General features: G+C 45.3%; 1 protein-coding gene across 1 annotated transcript in view; it reads left to right on the top strand.

Moving 5' to 3' along the window:
• RSF1 (remodeling and spacing factor 1) overlaps positions 1–24,759 on the top strand; it is an 801,570-nt gene that overhangs the window by 187,009 nt on the left and 589,802 nt on the right. The window contains exon 3 of the mRNA XM_044073343.1: positions 4,707–4,761. Within this exon, the coding sequence (XP_043929278.1) occupies positions 4,707–4,761 (55 nt within the window). The remainder of the gene's footprint in view (positions 1–4,706; positions 4,762–24,759) is intronic.

A 24,759-nucleotide genomic window follows, 5' to 3' on the forward strand; every position in this document is an offset into this window, starting at 1 on the left:
CTCCTTCGAGCAATCGTAGACCACCAACTTAAATTTGACTTTCGTGTACTTCACTGTATCAAGGAAACCCCAAAAAAGCTTCACTTACTGTATAGAAACAAAAGGTTCCTCACACCAGACTCTATAATCTCATTTGCTCAAGCATACCTTCTCCCCAGCTTCTTCAGCTCGTAAATCTTAACAAACTTAGTCCTTACTACTTTCCAAACTCAAAACCACTTACAACAAAGTTGCTTGATTCGCTGCTAATCTCCCTTCTAAAGTTCACCACTGCCATGCTCTCAGGACACTCAACTGGCTAGAGCTTCCTCACCAACTCTTGCTTACTGAGCTACTCATTATACAGTCTGTCCTGAACAAGTCCACGTCCTGCCCTAACATCTCCTCATCTATCTCCCTCTAGACTCCCCTCGTGCCCTCAGAAGCTCAGACCAATGTCTGTTACAGATTCACAAGCCAAAAAAATCTATTGGCCAGAATCTCTACAGCTGTTTCCCTGCTCATTCATGGAATAAGTTTCCCTTGACCCTCAGAAATATCACCCAGGTCCATACCTCTCAAATGTACAGATATTTTCAGAATGTCCAAATTTTTGCCTCATATTTTTGGTGTGTTCCTCCTAAAATCTGTACTTTTCTGGCAAATAGCTGAGGATTGAAGTAATTAAATAATGACAAACATTTGAGCTTAAGACTCCAGATCCTTAAAATTCATGCTAATGCAAAGCCCATTATTCTGTCAACTTTAAGTTTGTAAAAGCAGTATTTAAAATCTGTAACTTTGCCCCCCCCCCCCCATCATTTTAGGCTTTGTCCAGATTTTTTGCTCTAAGAGGTTGAGAGGTATGCCCAGGTCCATGAATTCAAGAAAGCCCTCAAAAACTACTTAACCAGTACCCGGATCTGTCACTGTAATCAACCAACTTGAACCCCAGCCTCCCCCGTTACCTTATCACCATTCTTCTACTCCACTTTTTCCTTTTGCACTAATTTTTCTTCTATAAAGTTGCCTCCTTTTATGACATGACTGTGTCTTATTACTGTCCAACAAAACAAACAAAACAAGTGATAAAAAGAACAGGTTTTAATAAGCTCACACACTGTAGCACCTCGGCTTAACAGCCTTTCAGGAGATTAACTTATTACTGTCCATCCTGCTACACTACCTAGTATGGGTAACCTGCTACCTGCATTGTACTTCTATGGCTCTCATAGTTACTTGTAACTAAAAAGACAAACTGCCTGTAAATTGTACGGTTGTCCATTGATGATGATCCAATATTAGTTAATACCAGTTTCTACACTTACAACATTGTATTAATGTTAATGTCTCTGTAGCTGTTTTCTCTTACTTGTATTGCAGAGGCTGTTGCATAATGTACAGTGGCTATAAAAACATTACACACCCCTGTTAAAATGCCAGGTTTTTGTGATATAAAAATGAGACCACATTAAATCATTTCAAAAATTTTCCCACCTTTAATGTGACCTATAACCTGTACAATTCAATTGAAAAACAAATTTGTTAGTGGAAAAATATAAAAAATGCACAATAAGCTGGTTGCATAAGTGTGCACACCCTTAAACTAAAACTTTGTTGAAGCACCTTTTGATTTAATTACAGCATTCAGTCTTCTTGGGTAGGAGTCTATCAGCATGGCACAATCCTGACTTGGCAATATTTGCCCACTGTTCCTTGCAAAAGTGCTCCAAATCTGTCCGATTGCGAGGGTGTCTCTTGTGCACAGCCCTCTTCAGGTCATCCCACAGATTTTCTATTGGATTTAGGTCTAGGCTATAGCTGGGCCATTCCAAAACTTAAATTTTCTTCTGGTGAGGCCATTCTTTTGTTGATTTGGATGTGTGCTTGGTGTCATCGTCATGTTGAAAGGTGAAATTCATCTTCATCTTTCTAGCAGATGCCTGAAGGTTAGGACCAAAAGTGACTGGTATTTGGAACTGTTCATAATTCCCTCCACCTTGAAAAAAGCCCCAGTTCCAGCTGAAGAAAAACAACCTCAAAGCATGATACTGCCACCACCATCTTTTAGTGATGCGAGGTGTTGTTTTTAGAATTGTGGCCAAAAAGTTCAACCTTGATTTCATCAGACCATAATACATTTCCCACATGCTTTTGGGAGACTTGATGTATTGTTTGGCAAATTTTAGCTGGGCCTGGATGTTTTTCTGTGTAAGAAAAGGCTTCCGTCTTGCATCCCTACCTCATAGGCCAGACATATGAAGGATACAGGAGATTGTTCACATGTAGTACACAACCTGTACTTGCCAGAAATTCCTGCAGCTCCTTCAGTGTTGCTGTAGGTATCTTGGCAGCCTCCCTGGCCACTTTTTATTTTGTCTTTTCATCAGTTTTGGAGGGACATCCAGTTCATATTTTCTCCACTTTTTGGTGACTGTCTTCACTGTGTTCCATGGTATGGCCAGTGCTGTGGAAATGTTTTTGTGCCCTTCTGACTGATACCTTTCAACAGTGAGATCCCTTTGATGCTTTGTAAGCTCTCTGTGAACCATTGCTTTTGTTGTACCAGGCAACTGAGTACATGTCAGTTTAACCCTACTAGGACAGCTGAACTTTATTTGGGGTTAATCAAAGTCTCTTTAATTGATGGCAGGTGGGTACCCAAGAAGACTGAATGATGTAATTAAATCCAAAGGTGCTTCAACAAAGTATTAGTTTAAGGGTGTGTACACTTATGCAACCAGTTTATTGTACATTTTTATATTTTTTCCTCTAACAGATTTGTTTTTCATTTGAATTGTACAGGTTATAGGTCACATTAAAGGAGGGGAAAAGTTTTGAAATTATTTATTGTGGCCTCATTTATTTATATCACAAAAACCTGGCATTTTAACATGGGTGTGTAAACTTTTTATATCTACTGTATTTTGTTTTATTTTATTTTACTTTTGTTATACAATATTTGCTTACTTGTACTGTGGAGCTTTTCTTGCTGGGCCACCGCTGAAAAAGGGCAACAGCTCCGTCGGACTATCCTGGCCAACATATGTCAAGTAAAATAAATAAGTAATCCTTAAAATGCCATATGAATATGGCTTGGCAGAGTTTAGGGCACATTCTAGCCCCTCTCCTGCATGTCATGCCCCTTTCTGTACAGTAGGTACTTGCATTGTGTAGAGTAGGACTTCCTCCCTCCCCCCGGGGTGGTTGGACTAGTGTTAGTCACTTACTCCCAGCCCTGTCATTCTACTTCTCTACTGACCAGTATCAAGCCATCTGATCAAAGTTGAGGCTTCATTACTATACACTACAGTTCTGGGCTCATTTGAGATTTGTTGTTCCTTTAAGCCTGTTTATTGTGTGGAATTCTGGCATGATGACATTGCGTCTTTTAGTAGGTGGTGTCACTTGCATGAAACTATAGAGAACCAGAGATTACTGAATTATTGTTGCATTGTGTGTCTGAATAAGGGTTTCTTTAGTTGAGCATTACCCATGGGATGAACTTGACTACAGACAAAAACAAAAGAAAGGGATCACTGCAACTTTAACTACCAAAAATGACAAATGTATGACTCCATGTTCTAAGCCAAAATCGGGGACAACAGAGAAGTGCGATTGGCAATACTAGAAAGCTGTTGAAATTGCCCTTTGTGCCCTTAAGCAGAGAAGTGAAAGTAGTGCACTACTGATGGAAAAGAAAATTTTGCGTGTCAGTGTTGCTCCTTGTATGTATATATGTCTGTACATGTCTGTATACTGTATATTTATATATATATATATATATCTGTGTGTGTGTGTGTGTGTGTGTGTGTGTGTGTGAATATTTATACATGTTTATCTATATATATTTATATATATATATATATATATATATATATATATATATGTGTATATATATATATATATATACACACACATATATATATATATATATATATATATATATATATATATATATGGGCTGGCCCAGCTGAGCCGAAGCTCTTTTTCAGAGGAGACCCGAGGAGAAATGCTCTACAAATACATAGACACTGCAATGCATAACTACAAAAGACATAAAACTATAGATATATACAACAAGAATGACAATTCAAAGAAACTGTACAGATTAGAGATACATGAGATTAATAGATTCTAAGAATCAGTGATGTGTAAACTAGTACAGTACAGAGTGAATGTTACACAAATAGAAAAATAAGACATTCTTTATCTTCCGAATGTATGTATGTATATATGGATCTACTTCTGTAGACTGAAATTTTACTTACCCGAAATTCATATCACAGAGACGAAAAGGCTGACAACCGCAAAAAAAAAAAAAAAAAAAAGTAATAAAATGTCTCCTCTGAGTAATGCGTATTTTAATGTCAGTAGTTCGCATTTGTATCTTGTTGATGTAGATTTACCGACGGGTGGCTTTATTTGGATACTGGGGCCTCACCATAGTGTGTAACCCATACCAGGCATGCCTAATCTTAACATTATCCCCCTCCAGATATGTTGTGATGCTGAATTTGCGCATCACTTTTTTAATGTAATCTTCTTCTGAGTATGTCTGCACTTTTGTTTGCTTCAAAAATTGTAATAGTCATGGAACTTGTGTTTGTTGCACAAAGTATGCTCCTGCTTGTAACAGAGGATTGAGATAAATGTTTTCTTTGTAATCTTGTTATGAATTTAGACTTTAAGATTTCATTAACTTTGTCTCCTTTTGCATTTTTAAGGAGAGAGAGGCTTGTGTTTGTGGGAATCAGTCTTGACAACATTATTCCTTCAATGGTAGGTACATTTGTGTTTTTTGCATATGTATGTGTCCATGTGTTTGTAAGAACTGCAGTGTAACAGTCTTAGTCATATTTGTACATTTGTGCCCTGTTCAATCACAGCCTCACCTCAGGCATTGTCCCTATAGAATGGCGCACTGCTACAGTCGTCCCTTTTCATAAAGGGGGAGCGACTGCAGACCCTGGGAATTATCACTCCATTAAACTGACCAGTCTGAAATGTAAGGCTGTGGAGGCGCATCATCATGGACCTAATTAACAAGGATGTAGGGAATCCCCAAACTCTGGATCCCAGTGTTTAGTTTTGTGAAAGGTAGATCATCATGCCTGCTCAACCTTGTTGACTTCTTTGAGTCAGTCACCAGTGCTGTGGATGAGGGCAAAGCAGTTACCTGCCTCGATCTGGCCAAAGCATTTGATACCATTCCTCACTCAGGAATTATTGATAGACTCCCCAAACTAGGCATCAGCCCCTATATCACCAGGTGGGTTGCAAATTTGCTCACAGATAAAAACCCACAGTGTGAAAGTAGCAGACTCTAAGTCAGACTGCTGACCAGTCATGACTAGTCAGTCCTGGGTCCTCTCCTGTTTGGCATCTACTTCTCAGAAGTCCAGGCCAACACGGAGGGACTCTGGCTGACCAAGTTTACTGACAGTTGCAAGCTGGGAGCCATTATTAACTCCCCATCCTACAGAAAGGTCTCACTAAGACCAATGACTGGTGTCAAAACCATGGCCTTAAGCTTAATGCCAAAAAATGCATTCTTTCCCTTTGGGAAAAACTCATTTCCCACTAATTACCACATCGATGGGAGCCCACTGAACACTGATGGCAGTATAAGAGATCTGGGGACACAGGATGACAGCAACCTCTCCTTCAACCACCACATTGCCACTATGGTCAGAAAGTCCTTCTTTGTGGCACATCTCATTAACAAGGGTTTTGCATCCAGGAAGAAAGAGTTCATCATCTCTCTCTATTCTTCCATCATTAGAGCAGTCATAGAGTATAATGCCCCATTTGGCATGTACCTCACTAAACACCTGCAAGAGCTGGAAAGGCCACAAAAGTACCTCACAAAGTGGATCCTAGGCCTTAAACACATGCCCTACATTGACAGACTCAAAAACTCCAGCTTTTCTCGGTCTCTCATTGTCTATTAAGAGGCGATCTCTGCTTGACTTACAAAGCCATATGTGACCCAGCCCTGTTAGAAATGTTACACCTAAAGAAATCCTAATCCCGCCACACCACTCACTCCAGGGACCTCAACCTCATTACCACAATCAGCAAAATATGCTGGAGGGACAGGATCATAACCCATAGACTGCCCATGCTCTGGAACAGACTTCCCATACATGTCAAGCAGATCACCTCATCGGCCCTTTTCAAGAAAAATCTTGATGAGTGGATGGGAAATAGAAAGTTCACCCTGAGGATCACTCCAGTGGCTCTGCTTGATAGAGGCACCTGGAACTAACGTCGGCATGATACCAGGGCACTTCTATGGGCTAGGCTTGTAAAGGCTCCAGGGCCATTGGCCTAGTACACACCTATGGACCTGTTTAGCAGACATGAATGAGGTCTATTCACCCTGTAATAAGAGTCTTGAATGTTTTTGTTGATCTTTTTTTAGGTGATAGGATCAGACATTTGGAACAGTCATTGTTCAAAATGTATTGGAGGTAGGGTATTGGTTTCTTTTCTCTTTAAACTTTTGTACGTACTTATGAATTGTTCTTAATGTCCAAGTCCTTCTATTGTAACTGTTCTAGTATTAGTTGATAGTATATATTGCTAGGGATAGACATACTTTTGACCAGTGTACCAAGACCTGGGTGCCCTACTTTTCATCTGCACATTTGACCCTAGCCCAGTGGAGGCAGAGGTACATCAGGGATGTATGGATGCACTATATGTCAGAACTTACTTGCTATCAGCAAGTATTAAACTGTGTCACTTCAGCTTTGGTTTGTTAGCCATGCAATTCGTACTTCTTCCTTAGCAATTGAGCGGATAAGTATCTCTGTTGGGACCCTCCTGTTTTCTTTTTTTTTTTGTACTGCATAAGTTTTACATGCATCATTAGAGACATGGAAATGTGATTGTGGGAGAGATTCCTTACAGAGATCACCATGCTAAGTGTTTGTTTTGTCTGTGTGCTGGACATCATTTTAGGGATTGCTCTGTCTGTCAGGTATTTATGCCTAAGATCTGCATAGCCATCTGCTTTCTTTGAAAATTTATCTGGAGAACCAGAAACGTAGTGATTGCCCAAGGTAAGATGGCATTTTAGTTTCGACAGCCAAGCCAACTTCCTTTCAGTGCCAAAGGAGTGAAAGAAACTTGGTTTTACAAACTTCTGCTGCTGAGTCAGACCTGGATGCCTCATTTGTGTCTCCTGAGAAGACCCTGGACTGTGTAGCTGCTTTTATTGTTGCTGCTCTTCCTTTCATGACACTGTCAGAAGCTGATGTGGCACAGACATCTTGCATGTCCAACCAGTCATCTGCTTTGGATTAGAAGGGGGAACCACATATTATCAAAGGGATCAGAAGGCATACCTCATGTCTTAGGGAGTAAGTTCTTTCTTCCTTGATTGAGGTATGTCAGAGCTTAGATTTTCCTCATTTTGGTGTGAGCAGATGGCACCTGTATAAAGTAACAGCAGAATAGAGATACGGTTCATCCTCAGTAGGAATGGCAGGATTTTACTTGGGACCTTAATAAGACTATCTTGTATTTAAAGCTGCTGTCTTTCTTTCCTGCTTCTGCTGTCCCTCCCCTTTCTTCTTCTTCTCTCCTCAAAAGACAAAGAGAAGAATCTGAGGAAGAAGCAGAGTCTGATTCAGATGGAAATGATTCCTTGGCCTGTTGTTCCAGAATTCATTTTCATTTAACCTATGTTTGTGATAATGAAGATATGATGTTAAGTTGTCAATCTCGCCTTCATTCTTGCTGGTTGGGATCGGAGCCGATCCTCGGCTCCGATTCGGCCATCTTCAATAGCTCGAGAGCTGTTTACTGGCTCGAGGCTTCCCCTTATCCCATGATGCCTAGCGCTAGCTACCCAGATCTCGTTTGCCGCTTCAGCTGCGAGGTTCGTGGTACTGGCTTAGGCTCATATATTTTTCTTCTACTACCTTTTCAGTCAGATTAGGGATTTTTTTCTGTCCTTATTGTATTTGTCTAGTAGTCGCTAACTAGTTGTGATAGTTTAGTGTTTTTTTTTTGTGGGCTTTTTCAGAACTCGTTTTAGTTAGAGAGATGTCCTTCAAGGATGCATCTGCAGTCCTTACAAATGGGTTGTCCTGTCGTCAGGCAGCCCTTCGGTCGGCCGGATTCCAAAGTCTGGGTCTGGCTTCGGCTGGTGTCGCACTTCACCCGACGTCATCACTGCAGTTTTTCGGGTATAAAGGCATCAGCCGACGCCATTTTCCTCAGTCTTTCTTGTCGCGTGGCGCCCGAAGCAGAAGCTGTTCGCAAGTGCCAGTCGGTCAGATCCAGAGATTACTACTACCGAATACTACTTCGAAGACTTCTAAAAAGCTAAGTACCCCGTTGGGGACTCTTTCTTGCCTCAGCCGATGTCAGAGAAAGTGAATAACTGTTTATCTTGTGGGAAACAAATACCTCATAAAGATTTCCACTCCTACTGCATACATTGTTTAGGCCCAGACCACGACGTAGCAGCTTGTCTAGCCTGTGCTTCTTTTAACCGACGGACGCTTAGACGTCGGTCGGAGTTTGCTGAGCAGTTTTTCGGCTCTGATTTTGCCTATATTATGCCGTCGGATCCTCCGACAACGCAAATTACCAAAAAACGCAAAGAAAAGGACCGACACTCGCGGTCCGCGGTTTCGGCCGAAACCGCGGTTAAGCAAACCCACGAGTGTCTCGGTTTCGGCCGAAACCGAGCAAGCGGTTCTTTCTTCAGCCGAAACCATGCCTTCTACCGAGGCCTCCTCTAACCTGGTAGAATCGGCTTCTGAAATCCAACCTTCTGTTGCGGTTTCTCAGGAATTATCAGACACTATTCCCTTGGATATTTCAACCCCTGCACATGGAGCTGCTAGGCCTCCTGCAGCCATGTCTATTAAGGCCTTTGCCAGGGCTAAAGCAGCCAAAGCTTCTAAAACGGTGCCTGCCAAACCCCCCTCTCACAGGCCCAGCACCAGTTCCCATATGCTTTCTTTGGCTGAGGATCTCATTTTTTTAATTCGTGGATCCCAGCCTCATCCAGACAGGACCTCTCACCCACCTCCAGAAAAGAGGCCTAGAGCAGAGCCCCCTGAGCCAGTATCCACAGATGATTCCTCTGATGACTCAGAACATACAGACCCTCCTGAGGCTCCTTATTCCCCTTACGAAGACTCTGATGCTGAAGAGTCCATTCCTTCGGCCTCTCCACCTGAGGAATTTTCCTTTGGGGAAACCTTGCATGCTATGAGGGAACAATTTCAGTGGCAGGGCCAAGATTTCTCAGACTCCAGAAAAAGGCTTAGAACCTTTCTACATTTGCCACAACATAGGCCTTTAGCTATACCTCCAGTTCTTTCTGTTGTAGATGATGCATTTAATGATGCTTGCACTGCTCCTGATTCATTACCTCCGGCCCCTGCTAAGCCCGATAGGTTCTACAGGACACTCATCACCATTTATACAAGGCTCCTTTTGCAGATCCAGAGACTATCTCCCAGGGCCCTAAAGCTGTAGCAACTACATCTACTAAAAACCCCCTCCCCTCTGAAAGGGAATCCAGGTCCTTAGAGAGATGGGGTAAAAAAGTTTACACCTCTGCTACCTTGTCAGCTAGGGCTTAGAACTGCCAATTTCATATGATTCAATATCAAGAGTTTATGCTTGACCAGTTAACTAAAAAGTTGTCCTCTGAAGAATCTTTAGATTAAAAAATATGTTCAGGAAATGGTACATAACATACAGCAGGTTAGTAACCATTCTTTAAAATGTGGCTATGATGCACTGGAGGCTTCCTTTAGATCAGCCATGACTGGCACAGTTATCAGGAGACATGCATGGTTGAAAGAGCAGGCATTACCAGACCATGTCAAATCAAAGCTTTTGGATGCACCCATGGACAAGGTCAATTTATTTGGTTCCCCTGCACAGCAGGTACTAAAAAAGATGGAAGAGAAGGCGAAATCTGTACAAACAGTGAAAGATTTCTTACAGGTTCAACCTCCAAGGTTTAGCAGGAACTGGCCCTCCAAGAATTGGTCCTTTCCGGACTCCTCTAAGACACAGAGAGGCAGGAATAGGCGTTCAAGAGGCAGAAACCAATCCAGGGGTGCCTACAGGGGACGCCAGTGGCAAGGTAACAACTAGCGAGGCACGGACGCAGCCACCACCACTACAACAACACAATCACAGTGACATGGCTGTGGCACCGCCTACCAGGGAACAACTGGAAGCACCCTTAGGCGGAAAGCTAACCTTATTTTCAAAGAACTGGCATTGCATCACAAGGGAAAATGGATTTTGCAAACTATAGACCAAGGTTACAGGTTCCATTTCCATACTCTACCAGGAAAGAGAGGAATGCCAAACCTACCACCTACTCAAAGGGCAGAAGCTCTAAAGCAAATATCTCAACTATTAAGAATGAGAGCTGTGGAAAAGGTACCATCTATGGAACAAGGAAAGGGATTTTACTCCTGACTCTTCCTGGTACCAAGAAAAGAGAGCAAATGGAGGCCTATTCTCGACCTGTCCGCTTTAAACACATTCCTCATTGTTCCAAAGTTCAAAATGCTGACCCTACAGCAGCTTCTTCCCATGCTGGGCAAGGAGTCTTGGCTGGTAACTCTAGATCTCAAGGAGGCATACCTGCACGTCCCCATACGACCAATTTGCAGAAGATACCTCAGATTTCTTGCAGGATCAGAGCATTATCATTTCTCAGCATTGCCCTTTGGCTTATCTACTGCGCCCAGAGTGTTCACGAAATGCCTGGCATCAGTAATTGCTCATTGCAGACTTCATGGGATCCAAATTTATCCCTACCTGGACGACTGCCTGATACAAGCGGACAACAAAAGCAAGCTAACAGAAGACTTACAAAGAGTCATTTACCTGCTGCAAGCCCTGGGATATACAGTCAATATAAAAGTCAAGGCTGATTCCATCCCAAAGAATAACCTTTCTGGGTGCAGAGCTGGACACATCAAAACAAATGGCATTCCTAACTGCAGAAAAGAAAGAGCAACTACCTCTCTACTTCTTGGCATTAACAAAGCAGAACCATCTAACTGCAAGAAAAGTACTACAAGCCCTAGGCTTCATGGCATCCTGCATAATTCTGGTCCCTCATGCCAGACTGCATATGAGAAGGCTACAGTGGTACCTAAAGAATTTGTGGTCCCAACACAAGCACAGCCTAGAAACCAAAATTCCAATAATCCCATGCCTGAAGCAAGAGTTCCTATGGTGGGCTCAGGCCTGTCAATCAAACACAGGATTGCCCTTCTGCAACAGTCAACCAAGCCAAACCATCACGACAGATGCCTCAGACCTCGGTTGGGGGGCACACATGCTGGGCAAGTGCATACAAGGCTTATGGACTCAAGACCAGCTGCGCCTGCACATAAATCTAAAGGAAATGCTGGCAGTAAAATTGGCAATCCAGTCATTCAGACCATTTCTCCAAGAAGGTCAGTTGATGATAAGGACAGACAACACCACAGTTATGTGGTACATCAACAAACAGGGAGGCACACATTCATATCCTCTATGCCGGCTGGCACTGGACCTATGGGATGTGGCTCTGAGCTACAACATTCAGTTACAAGCAATTTTTGTACCGGAAAAGAAAACATTCTAGCAGACATATTAAGCAGAACTACCACAGATGCCCACGAATGGATGCTGCATCCGGACATCTTCAAAGCCATCACAAGAGAATGGGGATTACCACAAATAGACTTATTTGCATCCCCACTCAATCACCAGCTAAAGAAATTCTGCACAAGGACGCACCACCCACTTGCTTGGAAGGTGGACTCCTATCTTTCAGTTGGAAAAACCTGACAGCATACGCATTCCCACCACTTCCTTTGATGCACAAGGTGCTTTTGAAGATCAAAGAGGAACGTCCAAGGATCATTCTGATAGCTCCAGACTGGCCAAGACAACATTGGTACCCATTGCTGAGGAGCATGTCTCGGGAACAAATATGGACACTACCCTGATCCCATTACTGTTAACACAGAACAACTACAACATCCTGCATCCAAACCTGAAAACTCTGCAGCTAACTGCCTGGAACATTACATAAGAGCAATTAACCCAAATTTATCCCAAAGGGTTAAAGACGTAATCCTGGAGGCTCGTAGACCTTCAACAAGAAAGAATTATGCAGCAAAATGGAAAAGATATCTCATTTGGAGTACTGCAAAGGGAGAAGATGTGGCACTGGTAAACATAGCCAACATCCTGGAGTACTTGGCAGAGCTCTTCCATACAGGCCTGTCCTATTCTTCCATCAAGATACATGCATCAGCTATTTCAGCAGAATACAGCTTGGATCCTCCTGTCTTCTCTCATCCTCTGCTCAGACAGTTTCTGAGAGGAATTAAAATGTAAAACCTCCCAGGAAACCACCATTGCCAGCATGGGACTTGAACTTTGTGCTAGAAAAATTGACACTTCCCTTTCGAACCAGCAGCAACAGCAGAATTACAATACTTATCCTGGAAGACTGCTTTCCTGCTGGCAATAACTTCAGCAAGAAGGGTGTCTGAACTACAGGCATTAATGGCAGTGCAACCCTTCCTGATCTTCCATCAAGATAGAGTGTCCATGAGAACAAATCCTACATTTATGCCTAAGGTGGTATCCAGAGTGTCTTTAAATCAGGCTATCCACCTACCTACATTCTTCCCCAACCCACAGAACAGGGGAGAAAGACTCTTGCATACCTTGGATGTACATAGACAATTACGCTACTACCTGGACAGGACCAAGTCCAATAGAAAAACTGACCAGCTTCTGGTAGCATATGCAACAGGAAAGGAAGGAAAAACAATTTCAAAACAGGCAATCTCCAAATGGATAGGAAATTGCATTAGATTTTGTTACTCCTACCATGGAAAGAAAACTCCAGAGAACATCAGGCCTCACTCCACAAGGGCCATAGCCACTAGCACAGCTTTCTTACGAGGAGTGGCTACCAAGGACATTATAGAGGCTGCTACTTGGACCTCCGTGCATACATTTGCCAAGCATTACAATTTACCTTTATACTCTAGATCCCGAGCAGGTTTTGCCACTGCTGTTTTGCAAGGGATCCTAACTACACCATAATCTCTCCTTTTTTCCTCCTCCCCTAGTTTAGCTATGGTATTCTACCCATTTGTAAGGACTGCAGATGCATCCTTGAAGGACATAGTAGTTTTGTACCTACCATAAATGTAGATGTCCGATAGGAATGCATCTGCAGTCAGGATTACCCACCCACCTTCCCTCTGTGGTACTCCTAGGGTATTTGCCATCCTTCAGCTAGCTTGGGTATCTATTATGGTGTATTTGTTTGTATATATGTACATACATGCTTATTTTATGTGTTTGCTCTCTACTATTTGGAAACATTGGCATTTATCCAAATTTAGCCATCCAAGAGGGCACCTGGCATCTGGGGCAAGAAACACTGAGGAAAATGGCGTCGGCTGATGCCTTTATACCCGAAAAACTGCAGCGATGACGTCGGGTGAAGTGTGACACCAGCCGAAGCCAGACCCAGACTTTGGAATCCGGCCGACCGAAGGGCTGCCTGACGACAGGACAACCCATTTGTAAGGACTGCAGATGCATTCCTATCGGACATCTACATTTATGGTAGGTACAAAACTATACTTTCTTCCCCTCACCCACCTCCCCCTCTTCCCTATCCGATAACTTACTTTTCCTTGTTTTAGATAGCTGTTTTAGCTAGAGGCTTCCTACTTCCTAAAAAAAAAAAAATAAGATATGTCCTTATCTTGTTGTATATTGTGTCTTATTTGCGGTTTGTGTGGTAGTGTTTACTGTTAGTTTAGTGGTATTCCGTATTGTGTATTATGTCTAAGGAATCCAAAGTGTTGGGATTCAAGAAGTGTGACTCATGCTGTCAGAAGATGTCTATTGAAAGATGGGCGCACTTCTTGCGTATATTGTCTAGGCGCTGTACACCTGCAGAACTCTTGCTCTGTCTGCCATGCATTTAGCCCAAGAGTTCTGCAGGAGTGCAAGAATAAACTTATTTTGAGAGGGTTGCTTAAGCCTCAGGACTCACCGGCCATAACTTTGCCAGTGAAGTCTCCTAAACTGGCCAAATCGTCGGCTCCCAGCTCGGAGCAGTCATTGGCCCAAGGCTTACCTTCCACTTTGGTTCCGGCGGGAACTGAGGAGACTGCTTCCTCGTCGGCTCCAATAGTCCCCTCGGAGCTGTCAAGGACTCAGAAAAGACTGAGGTCCCCTTCATTAGAGTCCATTCATTCGGCTCCTCGGTCTCCCCTCCTGCAAAGTGACCGTAGTCATAGATCTTCACACTCTTCTCGGTCCTCCAGGCTGTCGGACCATGATGTGGACAGAGTGGTCAGCAGGTTATTGAAGTCGCAGGCACTGGCCAAAATGTTGTCCAGCCCCCCTCAACAGGTGTCTGCTCCATTTTTCTATCGATGTTCCTCCTCCGACTCCGTTGAGCTCAGAACCGGAGTTTCTTGGGGTTCGAGTCGTGGAACCATTGGCTCCGATAACGATCTCTCCTTCGGATCTGTCGTCGGCTCCGATCCCATCGATGGTGTCTTCCGTCGAGGGATCTGGGCGCCGAGACTCCCTCGTTGGCTCCGAGGGGGCAAGTAGCATCGGACCCTTGTCCGAACCCGCTCTCCCTCTCGGAGCATCGGCGCAGGTGAGCTCAGCTCCTACATCGGCCTCGGAGCCGTCTCCCTCGGTGCGGAGGAGGATTCCGGTCTCCTCAGAACCTTCTCTTTGTCGTGGCAGGGATGCCTTCAATGTCATGAAGAGTGTGCTGGCCTCTCAGCCAGCTCCACCTTCGACCCCACTGGCTCCGTCCCCCGTAGTGCCTGTGTCGACTTCTGCCCCTCCTCCAGACCCCAAGCGTGGGGAACCAGTGCTTCAGGACACCCCATTGGGTGTTTCCTCTTCCTCCGAGGCCTCCCCTGATCATTCAGAAGAGCCCCCTCGGAAGAAGTGCAAGAGGAAGCACATTGACTCCCCCGAGTCTGTCACTTCGCATACAGATTTGGATGAGTCGGAAGGGTCCCCGAGATCCCCCTCTGAAGATGATGTCCTTCAAGAATGCAACTGCAGTCATAACATGTGGGTTGTCCTGCCTCAGGCAGCCCTCGGTCGGCCGGATTCCAAAGTCTGGGTCCGACGTCGGCTGATGTCGCATTTCTCTCCGACGTCAGAGCGGCTGGAGTATATAAGCATCAGCCAACGCCATTTTCTTCAGTCTTTCTTGCCGCGCGGTGCCCGAAGCAGAAGCAGTTCGCAAGTGCCGGTCGGTCAGCTCCTGTATTCTACGATACCGAAGTCATCAAAAAAGCTAAGTACCCCGTTGGGGAACTTTTTTTGCCTCAGCCGATGTCAGAAATTACTGAAAAAGTTAACAATTGTCTTTTTTGTGGTAAACAAATACCTCATAAGGATTTCCACTCTTATTGCCTCCCTTGCCTGGGCCCAGACCACGACGTCTCGGCCTGTGTGGCCTGTGCTCGCTCCAACAAGCGCACTCTCAGGCGCCGGGCGGAGTTCTCTGAAGATTTTTTTGGCGATAAATTTGCTTACACCATGCCGTCGGATCTTCCGACATCGCAAACTCCCAAAAAGCGAAAAGACCGGGACCGACATCCTCGGCCCGCGTCTACCACCGACTCCACGCCAAAACCTAGCGCGAGTGCTCCGGTTCCCTCTGAGACGGTCTCTCCACCTCTCCGAACCGAAGACACCACATTACCGACGACTCCGATTCCAGACATTACTCCAACGCCAGTTATAGATTTTCCTCCGGATACCGAAGCCGAGGAAATGCCCGAGACCACTGCTGTAGACAAGGTCACTCCTGCACGTGGAGCTGCCAGGCCTCCTATGGCCATGTCTATTAAGGCCTACACTAGAGCTAAGGCAGCCAGCAAAACAAAGCATATTACTTCTAAATCCTTACCTCAGCCGACTCCGGAGACACAAATTATGTCCATGGCTGCTGATTTCATTTCCATGATTAGAGGTTCACAGACCCATCCTGAGAGAGCATCCCAGCCTCCTCCTGATAAAAGGCCCCGGGTTGAACCCTCTGACCCTACTCCTTCAGATGAAGACTCTGAGGGCACTGTCCACTCTGATAGCCAGGAAGAGCTCTTCCAGACCTATGAGGACTCGGATGCAGAAGATTCCATACCTTCGGCCTCCCCTCCTGAGGATATTTCTTTTGGGGAAGTTCTGCGCACCATGAGGGAATATTTCAAGTGGCAGGGCCAGGAATATTCTGATTCCAGGAAACGCCTTAGGACTTTCCTTAAGAAGCCTCAGCACAGGCCCTTAGCTATTCCTCCTGTACTTGATGTTCTGGATGATTTGTATTCTGACTCTAGTGCTACCCCTGATTCTCTCCCTCCTGCTCCAGCCAAGCCAGACGGGTTTTACAGGGTCCCAAAAACTCATTCCCATTTATTCAGGGCCCATACTGTTGATTTGGAAACTATTTCACAGGGGCCTAAAGGAGTTTCAGCCTCCACCTCAAAAAATCCTTTGCCCCCCAACAGGGAAGCAAGGTCATTAGAGAGATGGGGTAAAAAGGTTTACACATCCACTACCTTATCTATGAGAGCTTTAAATTGCCTTTTTCATATGTTCCAATATCAGGATTATCTCTTAGAAGATTTACAAAAAATATTAGCTTCTCCTGATCCTTTAGACAGGAAGACTTTGCAGGAAGCTGTACATAACACTCAGCAAGTAAGCAATCACTTCCTGCAGTGTGGATATGATGCACTGGAAGCTTCATGTAGGGCTGCTATGACAGGGGCAGTGATGCGTAGACATGCTTGGTTAAAAGATCAACCTCTACCAGATCATGTAAAAGCAAAACTTCTGGATGCACCTTTGGAAAAGAACAAGCTTTTTGGTGCAAATGCTAAGGATGTGTTAAAGACCATCGAAGAAAAAGCAAAATCAGTTCAAACTGTAAAGGATTTCCTCCAGGTTCAACCCCCCAGATTCAGTAGGAATTGGCCTTCAAAAAACTGGTCTTTTCCTAATCCAGAAAAGTTTCAAAGGGGTAAGAACAGATGTGGCCGAGGAAGAGGCCAATACAGAGGCCCTTACAGGGGACATCAGTGGCAGCCAGGAAACCAAAGAGGTGACGCAGGGGTTTCTCCTGCCCAACAACCACAATCTCAATGACTTTCCTCTACTACCGCCTACCAGGGAACAACTAGAAGCTCCTTAAGGGAAATTATTTCTGTTTGCAGAAAACTGGCACAGACTGACAAAGGACAAATGGATTTTGGACATCATAGACCGAGGGTACAGGTTTCATTTTCATACCTTACCAAGAAAACAAGGCATGCCAAATCTACCACAACATCAAAGGGCAGAGGCTATCAAGCAAATCACTCTGCTAACTCGAATGAAAGCAATAGAAAGAGTTCCACAACAAGAACAAGAACAGGGGTTTTACTCAAGACTGTTCCTTGTTCCAAGAAAAGAAACTCAATGGAGACCAATACTGGACTTGTCCGCATTAAACACCTTTCTCATAGTACCAAAGTTCAAAATGCTGACTCTACAGCAACTCCTTCCCATGCTGGGCAAGGAGTCATGGCTGATTACTCTGGACCTCAAGGAGGCATACCTGCATGTCCCTATCAGACACAGCTGCAGAAGATACCTCAGATTTCTTGCAGGGCCAGAGCATTATCAATTCTCAGCATTGCCATTTGGCTTATCTACTGCCCAGAGTGTTTACAAAATGCCTGGCTTCAGTAATTGCTCATTGCAGGCTCCAGGGTATACAAATTTACCCGTACCTGGACGACTGCCTCATACAAGCGGACAACAAATTGATGTTGACAAAAAATCTGGAATATGTCATACGATTACTTCAAGCTCTGGGATACACAGTCAACTTCCAAAAGTCAAGACTGCAGCCATCCCAGCAAATAATCTTCTTAAGAGCCAAACTAGACACAGCCTCTCAGATGGCTTACCTGACAGAAGACAAGCAAGAGAAGTTAACTCAATACTTCAAAGTTTTAGCAAAACTCACCCAGATGACTGCAAGGAGATTCCTACAGGCCCTGGGTTACATGGCATCCTGCATTCTACTGGTTCCGTTAGCAAAACTACACATGAGAAAGCTTCAATGGTACCTAAAAAGCGTTTGGTCTCAGCACAGCAACAACTTGGAGACGATCATACCACTCATTCCATGCTTACAAAAGGAATTCCTATGGTGGGCCTCGGTGAGCCAGGAAAACACAGGTATGTCATTCAAAAAACCACAGATAACACAGACCATGACTACAGACGCCTCAGACCTCGGATGGGGGGCGCACATGGAAGGCAGGTGTATACAAGGACAATGGTCTCCAAAGGAAACACATCTGCATATAAACCAAAAGGAAATGCTGGCAGTAATGCATGCTATCGAGGCTTTTCAAAACCAACTCCAGCAAGGGCACTTAATGATACGGACAGACAACACCACTGTGATGTGGTACATAAACAAGCAGGGGGGCACCCACTCTTACCCCCTTTGCAGACTGACAATGCAGCTTTGGGAGAAATAACTGAGTCTAAACATCCAGTTACAATCACAGTTTGTTCCAGGAAAAGACAATGTGTTGGCGGACAGCCTAAACAGGAATTTCACAGATCCACACGAGTGGAGGTTACATCCGAAGGCTTTCAGACAACTCACTTCGACATGGGGCAAGCCAGAAGTGGGCCTATTTGCCTCTCACCTCAATCATCTCCTACCAAAATTTTGCACAAGGACATACCATCCAAAGGCTTGGAAAATAGATGCTCTTTCATTCATCTGGAACTCCCTAGCAATCTATGCATTCCCACTTCTGCCACTGATGACCTCAGTATTACTAAAGATCAAAGCAGAGAAGCCCAAGGGAATCATAATAGCTCCGGATTGGCCAAGACAACACTGGTACCCACTACTACGGAGCATATGTCACGCCAGGAGGTGGGCCCTCCCTCAGTGGCCTCTACTTTTGACTCAACACAATTTCGAAACACTGCATCCAAACCTTCAGACTCTGCAGCTAACAGCCTGGGAGATCCCATAAATAACTTCAACTTATCTCTCTCCAAGGAAGTTCAGCGGATACTAACAGAGGCTCGAAGACCGTCCACCAGAAAGGTCTACTTAGCAAAGTGGAAAAGATTCAGCAATTTGAATACCAGCAGAGGGCATGATGCATCATTACTGAACATCCCACTTATCTTGGAATATTTGGCAGATATGTTACAGAGTGGCCTCTCATATTCTTCAATAAAGATGCATGCATCTGCTATTTCAGCTAGATACAACACTGATCCTCCTGTTTTTTCTCACCCCTTACTAAGACAATTCCTCAGGGGAATCAAGAACATTAAGCCACCAAGAAAGGCCCCAGTGCCAACCTGGGACCTCAATTTTGTCTTAGAAAAACTGACTCTACCTCCTTTTGAGCCAGCAGCTTCAGTTGACTTGCAATTTCTCTCATGGAAAACAGCCTTCCTGTTGGCAATTACCTCAGCAAGAAGGGTTTCGGAACTACAGGCCCTAATGGCAATACCACCCTTTATTATTTTCCACAGAGACAGGGTTTCATTAAGGACCAGCCCTACCTTTATGCCAAAGGTGGTATCTAGAGTTTCTCTAAATCAAGCCATTCATCTGCCTGCTTTCTTCCCCAATCCTGAGAATAAGGGGGAAAGGCTTTTGCATACCTTGGACATTCATAGACAACTTCGATACTACCTGGACAGAACCAAGGCCAGTAGGAAGTCTGAACAGCTTTTGTAGCTTACGCCCTGCAGTCCAAGGAAAAGCAATTTCAAAACAGACTATTTCTAAATGGATTGGACATTGCATCAGATTCTGTTATTCCTTTCATGGAAAGACTGTTCCAGCCTATGTCAGACCACATTCCACCAGAGCTACAGCCACCTCTACAGCATTTTTAAGAGGGGTGCCTACAAAGGACATTCTAGAAGCTGCTACATGGAGCTCCGTGCATACATTCTCAAAACACTACAATCTCCCCCTATATTCCAGATCCAGAGCAGGCTTTGCTTCGGCAGTCCTGCAGGGTTTGATTGCCACACCATCTCTTTCCTAGAGCATGCCTCCTCCCCCAGCTAAGCTATGGTATTCTACCCACATGTTATGACTGCAGTTGCATTCTTGAAGGACATAGTACAGTTTTGTACCTACCATAAATGTAGATGTCCGATAGACATGCAACTGCTGTCGGGTTTTCCCTCCCTCCATACCCCTCTATGCTTAGGATCCACTCCTATCCCCCTCACTCTTAGCTGGGGATATCTGTTATGGTGTATTTGTTTTATTGCTCATGTATTTGTTTGGAATCCTGTTTTTGTCTTCCAATTTGATTACAGCCTTCCTTGGAGGGCACCTGGCATCTGGGGCAAGAAACACTGAAGAAAATGGCGTCGGCTGATGCTTATATACTCCAGCCACTCTGACGTCGGAGAGAAATGCGACATCAGCCGACGTCGGACCCAGACTTTGGAATCCGGCCGACCGAGGGCTGCCTGAGGCAGGACAACCCACATGTTATGACTGCAGTTGCATGTCTATCGGACATCTGCATTTATGGTAGGTACAAAACTGTACTTTTCCTTTTCGGACATCCTAGAAATACTTAAGCAGAGGGGGAACTGGAATACCCTAGCCCCTACTGAGGATGAATCTGTATTCCTGGATGCGTTTGGTTCCCGACCTTCCACCTCCTGGGTTTCTCCGCCCTTCAATCCACTAATGTCTGTGGTGGCACGAAGGGCTTGGTCAGCCCCGAATACAGTGGAACCAACCCTGAGGAGACCAGCCAAGTTTATTACTGCACCCCCTGACAAGCAATTCCTTACTAAGGGTGTTCCCGTGGATGCTATGGTGATAGCAGCAGCTACTAAAAAGGAGTTAGCGGAAACTTCTTCTGTCCATCCTCCTAACAAGGAATCTAGGACCATGGACAGATATGGGAAGGGAATGTTTGCTTCAGCGACCTTTTCCATGAGGTCACCGAATTACTTATGCCATTTTACCAGGCTTCAGAGGGATCTCCTGAAAGAGCTCAGAGATACCCTGCAGGATCCTTCAGCTGAAGGGGCCCAGGCTAAAGTGGCCTCTCAGCTGGCGACCCTTAACTCAGTAGTCAACTCCTCCATGAGGCTCATTTCCTATGCAGCCGATGGGGCGAGTAGAGCCGCAGGCACAGGCGTGGCACTTCGGAGACATGCATGGATGCGGCTGTGTAATTTTGCGGAACCCTTCAGAGCGTCATTCACCAACACATGGTTAGAATTGCTGGAGCCATGTCAGACTCCAAACCAGTTACAAGTGGCGTCCCACAAGGCTCAGTCCTGGGACCACTCTTGTTCGGTATATATTTCTCGGAGGTACAGGCCAACACGCAGGGACTGTGGCTGACCAAGTTCGCAGATGACTGCAAACTGGGAGCCATAATCTAGTCTCCAGCCGACACAAGCATCCTCTAAAAGGGCCTCATAGAAACAGACAACTGGTGCCAGAGCCATGGCCTCAAGCTAAACGCCAAAAAGTTTATAGTCATCCCCTTTGGCAAAAACAAAGTGCCCACAAATTACCACATAGGTGGTAATCCATTAAGTACAGAAGAAGTAATTGGGGACCTGGGGACCCAAGTTGATAGCAATCTCTCATTTGACAACCACGTGGCCAAAGTGGTTAGAAAAACATTTTATATAGCCCACCTAATCATGAAGGAATTCACATCTAGATCAGGGGAGGTCATCGTGCCTCTTTACTCATCCCTCATCAGGCCCATGATTGAGTACAGTGCCCCTTTTGGGATGTACCTTACCAGACACCTGCAGCCACTGGAAAGACCCCAAAAGTACCTCACCAAGAGGATCAAAGGGCTCAAATAGATGCCATATGCTGCTCGGTTAAAGAAACTCCAGCTCTACTCAGTGGCATACCGCCTGCTCAGAGGCGATCTGTGCCTGACATATAAAGCCATGTCCAACCCGGAATTAATGAACATGCTGCACCTCAGAAAATCCAAATCCCATCGAGCTACGTGCTCGAGAGACTTGAACCTCAACACTGAAATAAATAGGACATGCTGGAGGGACAGATTCATAACCCAGAGGCTCCCTTCACTCTGGAATAAAATCCCAGTCCAGGTTAGGCAGAGTCCCTCATTGACTCTCTTCAAGAGGAATCTTGATGAGTGGATGGGAGATCGTAGGTTTACCCCGGGTATCACTTCTGTGTCACTGTTAGACAGAGGCACAGTATACTAACCTCGAAAAAGGGCATAGCAAAATTAATTTAAAATGGGTGGTGAAAGCCAAACACAACACACTCTGGCTAGGCTTATAAATGCCCTAGGGCAGATAGCCTAGTATGAACCTATGAACACTCCCTTTGACTGTTCCTTTCTTTTTGGACCACAGGTGAAAGACACTCTTACTAGGTGTGAACAGGAAGGCAAGACTCTCTCTGCCGTGGGAGTCTGTTTTTCCACTCCCTCTAGACCATACCCCACGGGTCAGGAGAATGGAAATATGTGGTTTTGGAAATCCCAGGGATCTTCGCCTGACGCACATAGTGATTTTTCCTCCAGGGGCAGAGGAGGAAGTAACAATAATAACAGACGCCACCCTCGTGGCAGAGGGGGTCTGCAGAACCAGGGCAGTAGAGAATCCTTCTCTGACAAGCCCTTCCAACATCCCTGAGGGGTTGCCCGGCTGTCCGTCTCTGGAGGCAGTCGGGGGAAGACTTTCATTGTACCCAAAAGCCTGGCTAAGCATAACGCAAGACAAATGGGTACATTCAGTAATATCTGGAGGTTACAGAATTCCTTTCGTTCAGCCCCTTTACCGTCATGCAAGTCCCTCCCAGATGTTCCACCCAAACTGAGGGACCAAGCAGTTGTAGAAGTTTCAAAACTGTTAGAAAAAAAGAGTCATCCAGGAAGTCCCGGCAGACCAACACGGATCCGGAACTTACTCAAGGTTCTTTTTGGTACCAAAAAAGACAGGGGACTGGAGACCTATTTTGGATCTCAGCAGACTGAACAAGTCTGTTGAAAGAACAAAGTTTTGGATGGTCACGCTACAGTCCATGCTACCCTTTCTGGGTGAGGACAATTGTATGTGCTCTGTAGCTCTCCAGGATGCGTACTATCACATCAAAAGGAGCAGACGCTCCAGGAGTTTCCTTCGCTTCCGGCTGGGAGCCAGTCATTACCGGTTCAGAGCTCTGCCCTTTGGTCTCACCACAGCCCCCAGGGTGTTCACCAAATGTATGGCAGTGGTCACGACTCACCTGAGACGTCAAGGATTACAGGTGTTTCCCTATCTAGATGACTGGCTCCTTACTGCTACTACCAGGCATCAACTCCTTCAAGCCAGAGAATAAACGATCTCACTTTGCTCCCAGCTAGGCATTACCATAAATTTCGAAAAAATCTGCCTTGTTGTCCTGTCAATCTATTACTTTTATAGGAGCAGACTTAGATACAAGGAGCATGTCCACAAAGCTACCCTTGGACAGGGTGTCCACTATTCGCCTGCAGGTTCATGTCCTCATGCAATGCAAAAGAGTGCAAGTCAGGTACGTCCTTCAGACTCTAGGTTCTATGACAGTGGCAATTCTTCTGTTACCCCTGGGCCCGCTTCCACATGAGAATCCTGCAGTGGCTTCTGTTCACGCAGTGGTCCTTTCAACAGCTCCCCATGTCTCACATGATCATCATCACAGAAGCATGCAAAAGACACCTTTCCTGGTGGATGGTCTCCCCACTAGTGATTCAGGGCAGACCCTTCGTTCGGCCTCCTCCGATTGCTACAGTGACCACGGACGCCTCCCTGATAGGGGGGGGGCATTATCAGGGAAGGACAGTCCAGGGCACTTGGCAGGTTCACGAGTACCGTCTGCATATAAATGTCCTAGAGATGAGAGCCGTGCTCCTAGCATTGCAAGCTCTTCAGGACTCTCTTCCTTCGGGGAACATTGCAATTCAAACCGACAACATGTCCGTGGTGTGGTACATCAGCAAGCAGGGGGGAACCAGGTCCTACCCTCTATGTCGAGAAGCCCTCAGACTCTGGCAGTGGCCAATTTCCTCCCAACGATTTCTGATTGTGACGCACATCCCTGGTACGTCCAACGTCATAGTGGACAGGCTCAGCAGAGCTATTCTCATGCCTCACGAGTGGTCTCTGAATCAGGTAGTTGCGGATTTAATCTTCCTCAAATGGGGTCAGCCTTGCTGCAGCCTTTTTGCCACCCCCTTCAACAGCAAGTGCAGCAGCTACTTCTCCCTTCATCCGCTTCCTGGTCACCCTCCCAGAGAAGCTCTAGTACACAATTGGCCCCAGGGGCTTCTTTATGTCTTCCCTCCATTTCCCCTGATACCGAAACTCATTCAGAAAGCTATGTCGTTGGGTTGCAAAATGATCCTCATTGCCCCTTACTGGCCTCGACAGATATGGTTCCCTTTTCTGCACCATTACCTTCTCGAGTGGCCTTGGACTCTGGATCTGATTCCAGACCTAGTGATTCATCAATCAGGCGGGCTGCATCAATCCCTTCAAACACTCCCGCTCACAGCTTGGTTGCTCCACTTCCAGCCTTAGCCAGGCTTCCCAGTATTTCCCCAGCCTTTTGCGACATTATTGTTTCCTCCCATAAGTCGGCCACTAGAAGGACTTACGCTAGTAAATGGAAACGTTTTT

This window comes from Protopterus annectens, chromosome 5.part1 (assembly GCF_019279795.1).
Source record: "Protopterus annectens isolate FY-2018-M chromosome 5.part1, PAN1.0, whole genome shotgun sequence".
NCBI lineage: Eukaryota > Metazoa > Chordata > Ceratodontiformes > Protopteridae > Protopterus > Protopterus annectens.